The sequence below is a fragment of the Oncorhynchus nerka genome, linkage group LG27 (genome assembly GCF_034236695.1).
Source record: "Oncorhynchus nerka isolate Pitt River linkage group LG27, Oner_Uvic_2.0, whole genome shotgun sequence".
Classification (NCBI taxonomy): domain Eukaryota; kingdom Metazoa; phylum Chordata; class Actinopteri; order Salmoniformes; family Salmonidae; genus Oncorhynchus; species Oncorhynchus nerka.
Genome location: NC_088422.1, coordinates 48,608,285 through 48,621,789, shown reverse-complemented (window position 1 = coordinate 48,621,789; position 13,505 = coordinate 48,608,285). Strand labels below are relative to the sequence as shown.

Below are 13,505 nucleotides of genomic sequence, written 5' to 3'. Positions count from 1 at the left end.
TGTTAAATATATTTGTTGGTCTGATGTGATTAATGAGGAGTATCCAGATGCTGCACGTGATGAATTTATGAAATTGCTTCTTTCCAATTATTGATAAACATGCACCTGTTAAGAAACTGACTGTTAGAACTGTTAAGGCTCCATGGACTGATGAGGAAATGAAAACTGTATGGTTGAAAGAGATGGGGCAAAAGGAATGGCTAATTAGTCTGGCTTCACATCTGACTGGCCTGCTTACTGCAAATTGAGAAATGATGTGACTAAACTCAATAAAAAGGAGAAACTGTATTATTAAGTCAATATCAATTATATCAAAACTTTTGAGTACTTTAAATAAAATGATGGGCAGAAAGACAAATTCCACTCCATCGAATTAGATGGCTTATTTATCACAAAACCATTTGATGTTGGCAATTATTCTGATGATTAATGAATCATTGGCAAATGGCCAAACTGAGGCAGGAAATGCCAACAGTGAATATTGAGCCATTGTATTCATGCATTAAAAAACAAATAATGAAAGAAAAGCAATGTATGTTCAAATTTTGTAAAGTTAGTGTTGGAGAGGTTTTAAAAATGATTGTTATTGATCAATAATGACAACCTCCTGGCATTGTCAACTTAGATGAAATGCTACCGAGGATGGTAGCTGACTCTATGGCCACTCGTATCCGTCATATCTTTTAATCTGAGTCTACAGTGGTGGTCACCAACCTTTTCTGAGTAGGTACACTTCAACTGTGAGAGACGGAATCTAAAACAAAAATCCAGAAAATCACATTGTATGATTTTTAAGTAATCAATTAGCATTTTATTACATGACATAAGTATTTGATACATCAGAAAAGCAGAACTTAATATTTGGTACAGAAACCTTTGTTTGCAATTACAGAGATCATACGTTTCTTGTAGTTCTTGACCAGGTTTGCACACACTGCAGCAGGGATTTTGGCCCACTCCTCCATACAGACCTTCTCCAGATCATTCAGGTTTCGGGGCTGTCGCTGGGCAATACGGACTTTCAGCTCCCTCCAAAGATGTTCTATTGGGTTCAGGTCTGGAGACTGGCTAGGCCACTCCAGGACCTTGAGATGCTTCTTACGGAGCCACTCCTTAGTTGCCCTGGCTGTGTGTTTCGGGTCGTTGTCATGCTGGAAGACCCAGCCACGACCCATCTTCAATGCTCTTACTGAGGGAAGGAGATGGTTGGCCAAGAACTCGCGATACATGGCCCCATCCATCATCCCCTCAATACGGTGCAGTCGTCCTGTTCCCTTTGCAGAAAAGCATCCCCAAAGAATGATGTTTCCACCTCCATGCTTCACGGTTGGGATGGTGTTCTTGGGGTTGTACTCATCCTTCTTCTTCCTCCAAACACGGCGAGTGGAGTTTAGACCAAAAAGCTCTATTTTTGTCTCATCAGACCACATGACCTTCTCCCATTCCTCCTCTGGATCATCCAGATGGTAATTGGCAAACTTCAGACGGGCCTGGACATGCGCTGGCTTCAGCAGGGAGACCTTGCGTGCGCTGCAGGATTTTAATCCATGATGGCGTAGTGTGTTACTAATGGTTTTCTTTGAGACTGTGGTCCCAGCTCTCTTCAGGTCATTGACCAGGTCCTGCCGTGTAGTTCTGGGCTGATCCCTCACCTTCCTCATGATCATTGATGCCCCACGAGGTGAGATCTTGCATGGAGCCCCAGACCGAGGGTGATTGTCCGTCATCTTGAACTTCTTCCATTTTCTAATAATTGCTAACAGTTGTTGCCTTCTCACCAAGCTGCTTGCCTATTTTCCTGTAGCCCATCCCAGCCTTGTGCAGGTCTACATTTTAACCCTGATGTCCTTACACAGCTCTCTAGTCTTGGCCATTGTGGAGAGGTTGGAGTCTGTTTGATTGAGTGTGTGGACAGGTTTCTTTTATACAGGTAACGAGTTCAAACAGGTGCAGTTAATACAGGTAATGGGTGGAGAACAGGATGACTTCTTAAAGAAAAACTAACAGGTCTGTGAGAGCCAGAATTCTTACTGTTTGGTAGGTGATCAAATACTTATGTCATGTAATAAAATGCAAATGAATTACTTAAAAATCATACAATGTGATTGTCTGGATTTTTGTTTTAGATTCCGTCTCTCACAGTTGAAGTGTACCTATGATAAAAAATTACAGACCTCTACATGCTTTGTAAGTAGGAAAACCTGCGAAATCGGCAGTGTATCAAATACTTGTTCTCCCCACTGTAGATCAGTTCAGGGCCTGAGACTAACTTTTTGGTCTACCAGCCAGTCAGATTTTTACCAGCCCCAAAATGTTAACATAATTATAACAAAAACAAAAAAATGGATGAGCATGCTTTGTAATGTTTCTAAAATAATATGTGTATTACTGGTAAGAAGTGAAGCTACAGTTGAAGTCGGAAGTTTACATACACCATAGCCAACTACATTTACATTTACATTTAAGTCATTTAGCAGACGCTCTTATCCAGAGCGACTTACAAATTGGTGCTTTCACCTTATGACATCCAGTGGAACAGCCACTTTACAATAGTGCATCTAGGTCTTTTAAGGGGGGAGGGGAGAAGGATTACTTTATCCTATCCTAGGTATTCCTTAAAGAGGTGGGGTTTCAGGTGTCTCCGGAAGGTGGTGATTGACTCCGCTGTCCTGGCGTCGTGAGGGAGTTTGTTCCACCATTGGGGGCCAGAGCAGCGAACAGTTTTGACTGGGCTGAGCGGGAACTGTACTTCCTCAGTGGTAGGGAGGCGAGCAGGCCAGAGGTGGATGAACGCAGTGCCCTTGTTTGGGTGTAGGGCCTGATCAGAGCCTGGAGGTAGTGAGGTGCCGTTCCCCTCACAGCTCCGTAGGCAAGCACCATGGTCTTGTAGCGGATGCGAGCTTCAACTGGAAGCCAGTGGAGAGAGCGGAGGAGCGGGGTGACGTGAGAGAACTTGGGAAGGTTGAACACCAGACGGGCTGCGGCGTTCTGGATGAGTTGTAGGGGTTTAATGGCACAGGCAGGGAGCCCAGCCAACAGCGAGTTGCAGTAATCCAGACGGGAGATGACAAGTGCCTGGATTAGGACCTGCGCCGCTTCCTGTGTGAGGCAGGGTCGTACTCTGCGGATGTTGTAGAGCATGAACCTACAGGAACGGGCCACCGCCTTGATGTTATTTGAGAACGACAGGGTGTTGTCCAGGATCACGCCAAGGTTCTTAGCGCTCTGGGACGAGGACACAATGGAGTTGTCAACCGTGATGGCGAGATCATGGAACGGGCAGTCCTTCCCGGGAGGAAGAGCAGCTCCGTCTTGCCGAGGTTCAGCTTGAGGTGATGATCCGTCATCCACACTGATATGTCTGCCAGACATGCAGAGATGCGATTCGCCACCTGGTCGTCAGAAGGGGGAAAGGAGAAGATTAATTGTGTGTCGTCTGCATAGCAATGATAGGAGAGACCATGTGAGGTTATGACAGAGCCAAGTGACTTGGTGTATAGCGAGAATAGGAGAGGGCCTAGAACAGAGCCCTGGGGGACACCAGTGGTGAGAGCACGTGGTGAGGAGACGGATTCTCGCCACGCCACCTGGTAGGAGCGACCTGTCAGGTAGGACGCAATCCAGCGTGGGCCGCGCCGGAGATGCCCAACTCGGAGAGGGTGGAGAGGAGGATCTGATGGTTCACAGTATCGAAGGCAGCCGATAGGTCTAGAAGGATGAGAGCAGAGGAGAGAGAGTTAGCTTTAGCAGTGCGGAGCGCCTCCGTGATACAGAGAAGAGCAGTCTCAGTTGAATGACTAGTCTTGAAACCTGACTGATTTGGATCAAGAAGGTCATTCTGAGAGAGATAGCGGGAGAGCTGGCCAAGGACGGCACGTTCAAGAGTTTTGGAGAGAAAAGAAAGAAGGGATACTGGTCTGTAGTTGTTGACATCGGAGGGATCGAGTGTAGGTTTTTTCAGAAGGGTGCAACTCTCGCTCTCTTGAAGACGGGAGGGACGTAGCCAGCGGTCGGGGATGAGTTGATGAGCGAGGTGAGGTAAGGGAGAAGGTCACCGGAGATGGTCTGGAGAAGAGAGGAGGGGATAGGGTCAAGCGGGCAGGTTGTTGGGCGGCCGGCCGTCACAAGACGCGAGATGTCATCTGGAGAGAGGGGAGAAAGAGGTCAGAGCACAGGGTAGGGCAGTGTGAGCAGAACCAGCGGTGTCGTTTGACTTAGCAAACGAGGATCGGATGTCGTCGACCTTCTTTTCAAAATGGTTGACGAAGTCATCTGCAGAGAGGGAGGAGGGGGGAGGGGAGGAGGATTCAAGAGGGAGGAGAAGGTGGCAAAGAGCTTCCTAGGGTTAGAGGCAGATGCTTGGAATTTAGAGTGGTAGAAAGTGGCTTTAGCAGCAGAGACAGAGGAGGAAAATGTAGAGAGGAGGGAGTGAAAGGATGCCAGGTCTGCAGGGAGGCGAGTTTTCCTCCATTTCCGCTCGGCTGCCCGGAGCCCTGTTCTGTGAGCTCGCAATGAGTCGTCGAGCCACGGAGCGGGAGGGGAGGACCGAGCCGGCCTGGAGGATAGGGGACATAGAGAGTCAAAGGATGCAGAAAGGGAGGAGAGGAGGGTTGAGGAGGCAGAATCAGGAGATAGGTTGGAGAAGGTTTGAGCAGAGGGAAGAGATGATAGGATGGAAGAGGAGAGAGTAGCGGGGGAGAGAGAGCGAAGGTTGGGACGGCGCGATACCATCCGAGTAGGGGCAGTGTGGGAAGTGTTGGATGAGAGCGAGAGGGAAAAGGATACAAGGTAGTGGTCGGAGACTTGGAGGGGAGTTGCAATGAGGTTAGTGGAGGAACAGCATCTAGTAAAGATGAGGTCGAGCGTATTGCCTGCCTTGTGAGTAGGGGGGAAGGTGAGAGGGTGAGGTCAAAAGAGGAGAGGAGTGGAAAGAAGGAGGCAGAGAGGAATGAGTCAAAGGTAGACGTGGGGAGGTTAAAGTCGCCCAGAACTGTGAGAGGTGAGCCGTCCTCAGGAAAGGAGCTTATCAAGGCATCAAGCTCATTGATGAACTCTCCGAGGGAACCTGGAGGGCGATAAATGATAAGGATGTTAAGCTTGAAAGGGCTGGTAACTGTGACAGCATGGAATTCAAAGGAGGCGATAGACAGATGGGTAAGGGGAGAAAGAGAGAATGACCACTTGGGAGAGATGAGGATCCCGGTGCCACCACCCCGCTGACCAGAAGCTCTCGGGGTGTGCGAGAGCACGTGGGGGGACGAAGAGAGAGCAGTAGGAGTAGCGGTGTTGTCTGTGGTGATCCATGTTTCCGTCAGAGCCAAGAAGTCGAGGGACTGGAGGGAGACATAGGCTGAGATGAACTCTGCCTTGTTGGCCGCAGATCGGCAGTTCCAGAGGCTACCGGAGACCTGGAACTCCATGTGGGTCGTGCGCGCTGGGACCACCAGATTAGGGTGGCTGCGGCCATGCGGTGTGGAGCGTTTGTATGGTCTGTGCAGAGAGGAGAGAACAGGGATAGACAGACACATAGTTGACAGGCTAGAGAAGAGGCTACGCTAATGCAGAGGAGATTGGAATGACAAGTGGACTACACGTCTCGAATGTTCAGAAAGTTAAGCTTACGTAGCAAGAATCTAATTGACTAAAATGATTAAAATGATAGAGTACTGCTGGGGTAGGCTAGCTGCGTTGTTGACACTACCCTAATCAAGTCGTACCGTTGAGTGTGAAGTTTCTACAATGCTGCTTATCGGGAGCTAGCTGGCTAGCTAGCAGTGTTGGTTACGTTACGTTGCGTAGGAGAACGACAATAGCTGGCTAGCTAACCTAGAAAATCGCTCTAGACTACACAATTATCTTTGAAACAAAGACGGCTATGTAGCTAGCTATGTAGCTAGCTACGATCAAACAAATCACACCGTTGGGACTGTAATGAAATGAAGTGAAAAAGTGATACTACCTGTGGAGCGACGCGGAATGCGACCGGAATGCGAAAGTTCTATTCAGTAGACGTTGGCTGGCTATTGGCTAGCTAGGAGTGTCTCCTACGTTAAGGACGACAAAATAGCTGGCTAGCTAACCTCGGTGAATTAAGATAATCACTCTAAGACTACACACTCTAAACTACACAATTATCTTGGATACGAAGACAGCAAAGACAACTATGTAGCTATCTAATACTACACTAATCAAGTCGTTCGGTTGAGTGTGATAGTTACTACAGTGCTACGGTAGCCGGTGAACGTATGCTAGCTGCTAGGCAGATAGGAGGGCGACGAAATACGATAATAACGCAATTATCACTCTAAGACTCCACACTCTAAGCTACACAATTATCTTGGATACGAAGACAGCAAAGACAACTATGTAGCTAGCTATGTAGCTAGCTAACACTACACTAATCAAGACGTTCAGTTGAGTGTGATAGTACTACAGTGCTACGGTAGACGGTGAACGTGTTGGACAGATAGGAGACGACGAAATACGATAATTACGCAATTATCTTTGATACAACGACGACTATGTAGCTAGCTAAGAGGAAATTGCTAAGATTAGACAAATCAGACCGTTGTACTATAATGAAATGTAATGAAATGTAATGAAAAAGTTATACAACCTGCAGACCGAAGCGCGGATGCGACCAGATCGCTCCAACCCGGAAGCACATTTCAACTCAGTTTTTCACAATTCCTGACATTTAATCCCAGTAAAAAAATTCCCTGTCTTAGGTCAGTTTGGATCACCACTTTATTTCAAGAATGTGAAATGTCAGAATAATAGTAGAGAGAATGATTTATTTCAGCTTTTATTTCTCTCATCACATTCCCAGTGGGTCAGAGGTTTACATACACTCAATTAGTATTTGGTAGCATTGCCTTTAAATTGTTTGGGTGATACCTGGGTGTCCAGCGGTGAGGGATGTGTGTGCCCAGGTCAGCAACCGATCTCTGAACCCCGTGGGGACGTAAATGCGCCCCGGAAGGCAGGTGGCAGGAGCAGGTTCCCTCTCCAGAGCCTGGCGGATGTCCATATCTACATCCCAAAACACAGGGCCCTCCACTGACGTGGAACCACAGGGTGCGGGAAAGCAGGTCCTACAACATCCTGGTCCCCCAGCTGTAATCCTCCTCTCTGACCAGGAGAAGGTGGGATTATGGAGTTTGAGCCATGGAAGGCCAATGAATACTTTGTATACGGGTGCGGAGGGGATGAGGAAGGGATTGCTTTCCCTGGTGCTTGGTCCCAGGGTGAGGTTGAGTGGAGCTTTAACGTGTGTAATAGTGCCGGATCCCAGTGGTCGCATATCCAATGCTTGGACTGAAAACATAAAAAAGAGAGAAGAGCGGGTATGAGGTGATGTGCAGGGAGGAGGCAATGGCCTGGTCAATAAATTTTCCTGTGGCACCGGAATCCACTAGAGCTGTCGAAACAATAGATGACGGACAACCAGCTAGTGAAATTGATAATAAAAAAGGTCTGGCGGAAAGTGATGATGATGGATTACTCACGCCTAACCCAGGAGACCACTGATCACAGGGCCGTTCCTCTGCTCTCGTGGATTCTGGATTGGGACATACCGGACACCGTTGAAGCTGGTGACCCTCCTGGCCACAATAAGGACAGAGCCCCAACTGTCTCTGATGGCGTCGCTCAGCCGCGGGGAGGCTTGTGGCCCCTACCTCCATGCGTGGGTTCAGGCTCTGACTCAGAAAGGTCAACAAAGGAGGTAGAGAGGCGATGGGGGTGCCAACGATCCCAAAGAAGGTTATCCAGATGGATGGTGATTGCAATGAGTATGTACAAGGTTAGATTGTCATCTCGGCACGCTAACTCCATCTGGACCTCTTCTCGCAATCCTCTTCTGAAGAAGGGTCATTCCATACGTATGGATGCTGCAACTGTCCGAAAGGTGAGCGTGTACTCCTCCGTGGTCTGGCCATCCTACCGTAGTTGAAGTAAGCGCTCACCCCCCCCTTGTCTCTGGTGGATGGTCAAAGACCCCCCTGAACAGAGCCATCAACCACTCATAGGAACCCAGCTCCTCCTATCCTCTCTCCCAGACGGCCATAGCCCACACCGACGCCCGTCCGGTCAGCAGGGATATAACCGTGGCAACCTTGGACCTCTCGGTGGTGAGGGTGCCCATCTGATGAGTGAAATAGAGGGAGCACTGGCGTAGGAAGCCACGGCATTTGGATGGAGACCCGTCATATTTGTCCAGGAGGGACAAATGGGCATCGCTGACCTGGGTGGACTGTTCGATGGACTGGGGTGCTGGCTCGCTGGGTTGACTTGTGTTAGAGAATTCTCTGCTTGTTGGAGGTGACGCACTCGGGGGAATGTCGTGACTTTGAAGAATGCGGAGGACCTCATCCATAGCCGTCCCCATTTGTGCAAGCTGGTCGTGGTGTTGGCAAAGTAGGTGTCCCTGTTCGCTGACCATCTTGGAGATATCCTGATTAACTGCTGCTACCTTTTGTTGAGTTACTATTCTGTAACGTCGACACAGGGAGTCAAGAAGCAGGTGCAGTTAGTGAGTTTAATGATAATGAACGTGGGGGATCACGTGACCCTTGAACGAGTTGGCCGCATGAACTAAGAGCTCCACACAAGTAGTTTCCAATTCTTAATCTTACCTCCACTTCAAGTTTAAACTCCTCTAGCTTTAGTTAAAAAGGCATGGTGGCTACAAAAGGCGACATTACAGGTGACATTTTTACCCGGACTCGAGCATTAGTGGCGGAAAAAGCCTCCAAGAAGCAGCTAGCTTCAGAAAAAGCTAGCGCCATTAGCCAGGAGCAAGAGGAACGCGCCCAATCACCATACGTTTCCTGAGATTCACCGACAAGGAACGAGTCCTACAGGTGGCAAAAATCAACACCATTACAGTGGGAAACGTCAAACTCACTTTACACCAGGACCTGTCAGCTGGAATACGCCGAAAGCGCAGAGAGTTTGACGAGGTGAAAAAATACTCCATTGACCGAGGCATCTTTAGGGGATTCAAATACCCAAACGAGCTCAGGATTCTTCACCAAGAAGCCCTGCGACACTTCAAAACTCCCGAAGAGGCAAAATGTTTTTTGAAGGACAATCCTGGTCACTGAGAAATGGACCAATGACTAAAAGCGATTGCTGTTATTACTAAAGGAGGTAAGACAACATATAGCCGCCATCCAAAGACCCACCCGCTCCGCTAAATGCCATTATAGCTGTTTAATTTATATTTATTTTCCTTTAGCTGAGAGGGATAGGCTCTATAGCCTAACCTAGGCCTACTAACGTTTCAGCCTACTTTTATTTCCCTTTTTTTGTATTACTATTATTTGTAGTTATCATTTTCACATTGGCCTCCACCATTTATAGGCTGTCGATTACGACACATTTACAGACCTAACGAGAAGCTCAATGTGTCAATTTTATGCCTATGGCCTTATCCTGTTGATATTACCTTTTAATAAAAACAACTTATCCTATAGATCCCTCTTAAGGATTTGCCCCAACATTCCTGTTTTGTTTGGTCCAAACGATTAGCCCTACGTCCCTTGAGGGAGGTATATGTAGGCTGGGCTATTGATTTTTTCCTTCTTTTTTTAATGTGGTCTGGACAGGGGGCTACATTGTCACTTATTCAATGCGGGGCAGAGAGGATAAGGCATTTCTTTGGTGGGGAGGGGGAGACGTTGTGCGTTGCTAACTGTTCCCGTTTTTTTTGGAACACAGAATTGAGACTGAGCGTGGGGGTAATAAAACTAAAGGGATGTGTCGAGTTGTTTGGGAACTCGGCTGGGGTGTTCAGAGATTATTATTTTATGTACACCATTTATTTTTCTTTCATGTGATCGCAGCTGTAACTATTATCCACCTTTACCCAGAGATGACTTGCACTAGAGTTCCATTACTGTTCGATGACGTTGACTAGTACCTTAAATCTATTGACATGGAACTGTCAATATGCAATAAAATAGAATATGCAATCAAATAACATATGCAATAAAATAGAAAAAGATACTGTGTGCTCTACAAAAGGAAAAAGCAGACATTGCGCTTTTACAAGAGACACACCTCCACAGAGCTTGGGTGGGACAAGTGTATTTCTCATCTTTCAAATCAAACAGCAGAGCTACAGCCATACTTATCCATTCATAATTGACAAAAACATATCTGATCCGGAGGGGAGATTTATTTTGATAACTGGATCACTGTATGGGCAACCAATTACTATCTTAAACATATGTGCCCCTAACACAGATACTCCTGTCTTCATGTCAAAAATGATAACCCTGTTCAATGAGCATTGTGTTTCCTTTGGAGTGCTGGCCGGAGATTTTAATTGTACCCTCAACCCAACCCTAGACAAATCCTCGTAAGTCCCCTCTACAAATCCTAGATCTGCAAAGATGTTGAACTCTCTTACTAAAGAGATGGGACTGATAGATATCTGGAGAGAGACTAATAGCTCATCTATGGACTATACATACTACTCTAATGTCCATAACACCTACTCCCGTATAGATTACATTTTTATCCCAAAGATTTTCATAAGTTCAGTCACGTGTACAATCGGACCCATAGCACTTTCAGATCACGCCTTTGTCCACCTCCGCTTTGAAAACATTCCGAGGTCAAAGAGCTGGAAATTCAACACCTCCATGTTATCAAACGAACAAAGCGCTCCATACATTGGTAACTACATGGATAGACAACTACACACAAGACAACAAAGATTCTCCTGTTTCTCCGGCCACAATGTGGGACGCTGCCAAAGCCACACTAAGAGGTCATCTAATTGCATATGCTTCCTCTAAGAAAAAAGCAATGGAAGCACACAGGCTAGATCTTGAGTGGGAGCTGGAACACTGTGAAAAAGTACATAAACAATCCCCAGACAGCACCTCCTGAAGTCAACTTAAAGCAGCCAAAGCCAAACTGAATTTGGACTATACTCGGCAGTATTTCTGAGAAAGGAGGCTCCTCCTTTACTCCTTTGAAAATAATCTGGGAAAAGGACCTTGGTCTGACTATCAGTGATGAGTTATGGGCGAAGGTTTGCAACAGGGTATACTGCTCCTCTACTCATGTAAAAATGAAAGAATCTAATTACAAATTTTTGTACAAATGTTATTACACTCCAATGAGACTCCATAGAATGAAAGCAGACATTTCTCCTAACTGTAAAATATGTACCTCTGAAAGTGGAACCTATATGCATGTAGTTTGGAGCCGTAGAGAGATTGCAAGATTTTGGCAATCTATACATAATGCTGCACAGAAAATACTAGATGTATAGTTTGATATGACCCCGTGTCTCTATCTTCTTAATGCCCAGCAGTACTTTGTTCTTGATCCTGACAGAGAAAATATGTTTATGACTATTACATACTTTGCAAATAAATGTATTCTTCTATTGTGGGACTCTAATACTTCTCCTACATTTAAAATGTGGATTGACCAGATTGTTGACTTTCCCCCTCTTGAAAAGGTCACTTATGACCTCCGCAAGAGACAGCCCAAGTTTGATAGACTCTGGTCTCCACTACTCAACTATTTTTCAAATTGGACAGAGTGAATGGGGTGATTAGGGAAATGAGCAGATACATGTTGTGTAAGGTGCTGTAAAAACAAATTATTTGCTCGTCATCTCAGCTAAGGCTGGAAATAGCTAATAAGAACCTTGATAGTGCTGCTGCAAGTTTTTATATATATATATATTTTTTTAAAATTGTGTTTATTATAGTTTTATTATTATTGTTAGTTATTTTTTTATATTTTTTAAGTCTGTCACATCTGTGAATGTGGAATGTGTTTTGTTGGTTGATTGAAAAACAAGAAAACGTAATAAAACTTTTAATTGAAAAAAATAAATTATAATGAACGTACAACCATACAAAACAAGAGAAACATCTGACAAGGAAACAACCAATACTACCTGATAACTGATAACAAAAGAGTGCTATATAAAGGGTATGTAATCAGGGAGTAATGAAGTCCAGGTGTGATTGATGATGAGACACAGGTGTGCATAAACATGGGTTGCCAGGACCGGTGGTTAGTAGAGGGGGGGAGCGGGAGTAGATGTAACAATACATCTACACACAATACCCCATAATGACAAAGCAAAAACAGGTTTTTATATTTTTTTGCAAATGTATTATTAATAAAATCCTTAAATATCACATTTACATCATTATTCAGACCCTTTACTCCTGTACTTTGTTGTAGCACCTTTGGCAGCGATTACAGCCTCGAGTCTTCTTGGGTATGACGCTACCAGCTTTGCACACCTGTATTTGGGGAGTTTCTCCCATTCTTCTCTGCAGATCCTCTCAAGCTCTGTCAGGTTGGATGGGGATCATCGCTAGATAGCTATTTTCAGGTCTCTCCAGAGATTTTCGATCAGGTTCAAGTCCGGGCTCTGGCTGGGCCACTCAAGGACATTCAGAGACTTGTCCCGAAGCCACTCCTGGTTTTGGCTGTTGGAAGGTGAACATTCGCCCCAGTCTGAGGTCCTGAGCGCTCTGGAGTAGGTTTTCATCAAGGATCTCTCTGTACCTTGCTTAGTTCATCTATCCCTCAATCTTGACTAGTCTCCCAGTCCCTGTCGCAGAAAAACATCCGCACAGGATGATGCTGCCACCACCATGCTTCATCATAGGGATGGTGCCAGGTTTCCTCCAAATGTGACTCTTGGCATTCAGGCCAAAGAGTTCAATCTTGGTTTCATCAGACCAGAGAATTTTGTTTTGCACGGTCTGAGATTCTTTTAGGTGCCTTTTGGCAAACTCCAGGCGGGCTGTAATGTGCCTTTTACTGAACAGTGGCTTCCGTCGGGCCACTCTAAAGGCCTGATTGGTGGAATGCTGCAGAGATGGTTGTCCTTCTGGAAAGTTCTCCCATCTCCACAGAAGAACTCTGGAGCTCTGTTAGAGTCACCATCAAGTTCTTGGCCACCCCCAGGACCAAGCCTTTCTCCCTTTATTGCTCAGTTCGAGTCTTGGTGGTTCCAAACTTCTACCATTTAAGAATGATGGAGGCCACTGCGTTCTTGGGGACCTTCAATGCTGCAGAAATATTTTGCTACTTTTTGCCAGATCTGTGCTTCGACACAATCATGTCTCGGAGCTCTACGGACAATTAATTTGACCTGATGGCTTGGTTTTTGTTCTGACATGCACTGACAACTCTTAGACCTTATATAGATAGGTGTGTGCCTTTCCAAATCATGTCTAATCAATTTAATTTACCACAGGTAGACTCCAATTAAGTTGTAGAAACATCTCAAGGATGATCGATGGAAACAGGATGCACTTAACCTCAATTTCGAGTCTCGTAGAGAAGGGTCTGAATACTTGTGCAAATACATTTTTAATACATTCGCAATAATGTCTAAAAAACTGTTCTCGTTTGTCATTATGGGGTATTGTGTGTGCATTGCTTTTTTTGTTTAATCATTTTTAAAATGAGGCTGTAATGTAACAAAATGTGGAAAAATTCAAGTGGTCTTA

The 13,505-nt window shown here is 45.7% G+C and overlaps 1 protein-coding gene across 1 annotated transcript in view; it reads left to right on the top strand.

Annotated features, from left to right (window-relative positions):
- The window catches only part of ksr2 (kinase suppressor of ras 2), a 145,516-nt gene that overhangs the window by 33,684 nt on the left and 98,327 nt on the right, over positions 1 to 13,505 (top strand). Inside the window, 1 exon segment of the mRNA XM_065011148.1 lies at positions 1,687 to 1,712. Coding sequence (XP_064867220.1) covers positions 1,687 to 1,712 — 26 coding nt within the window.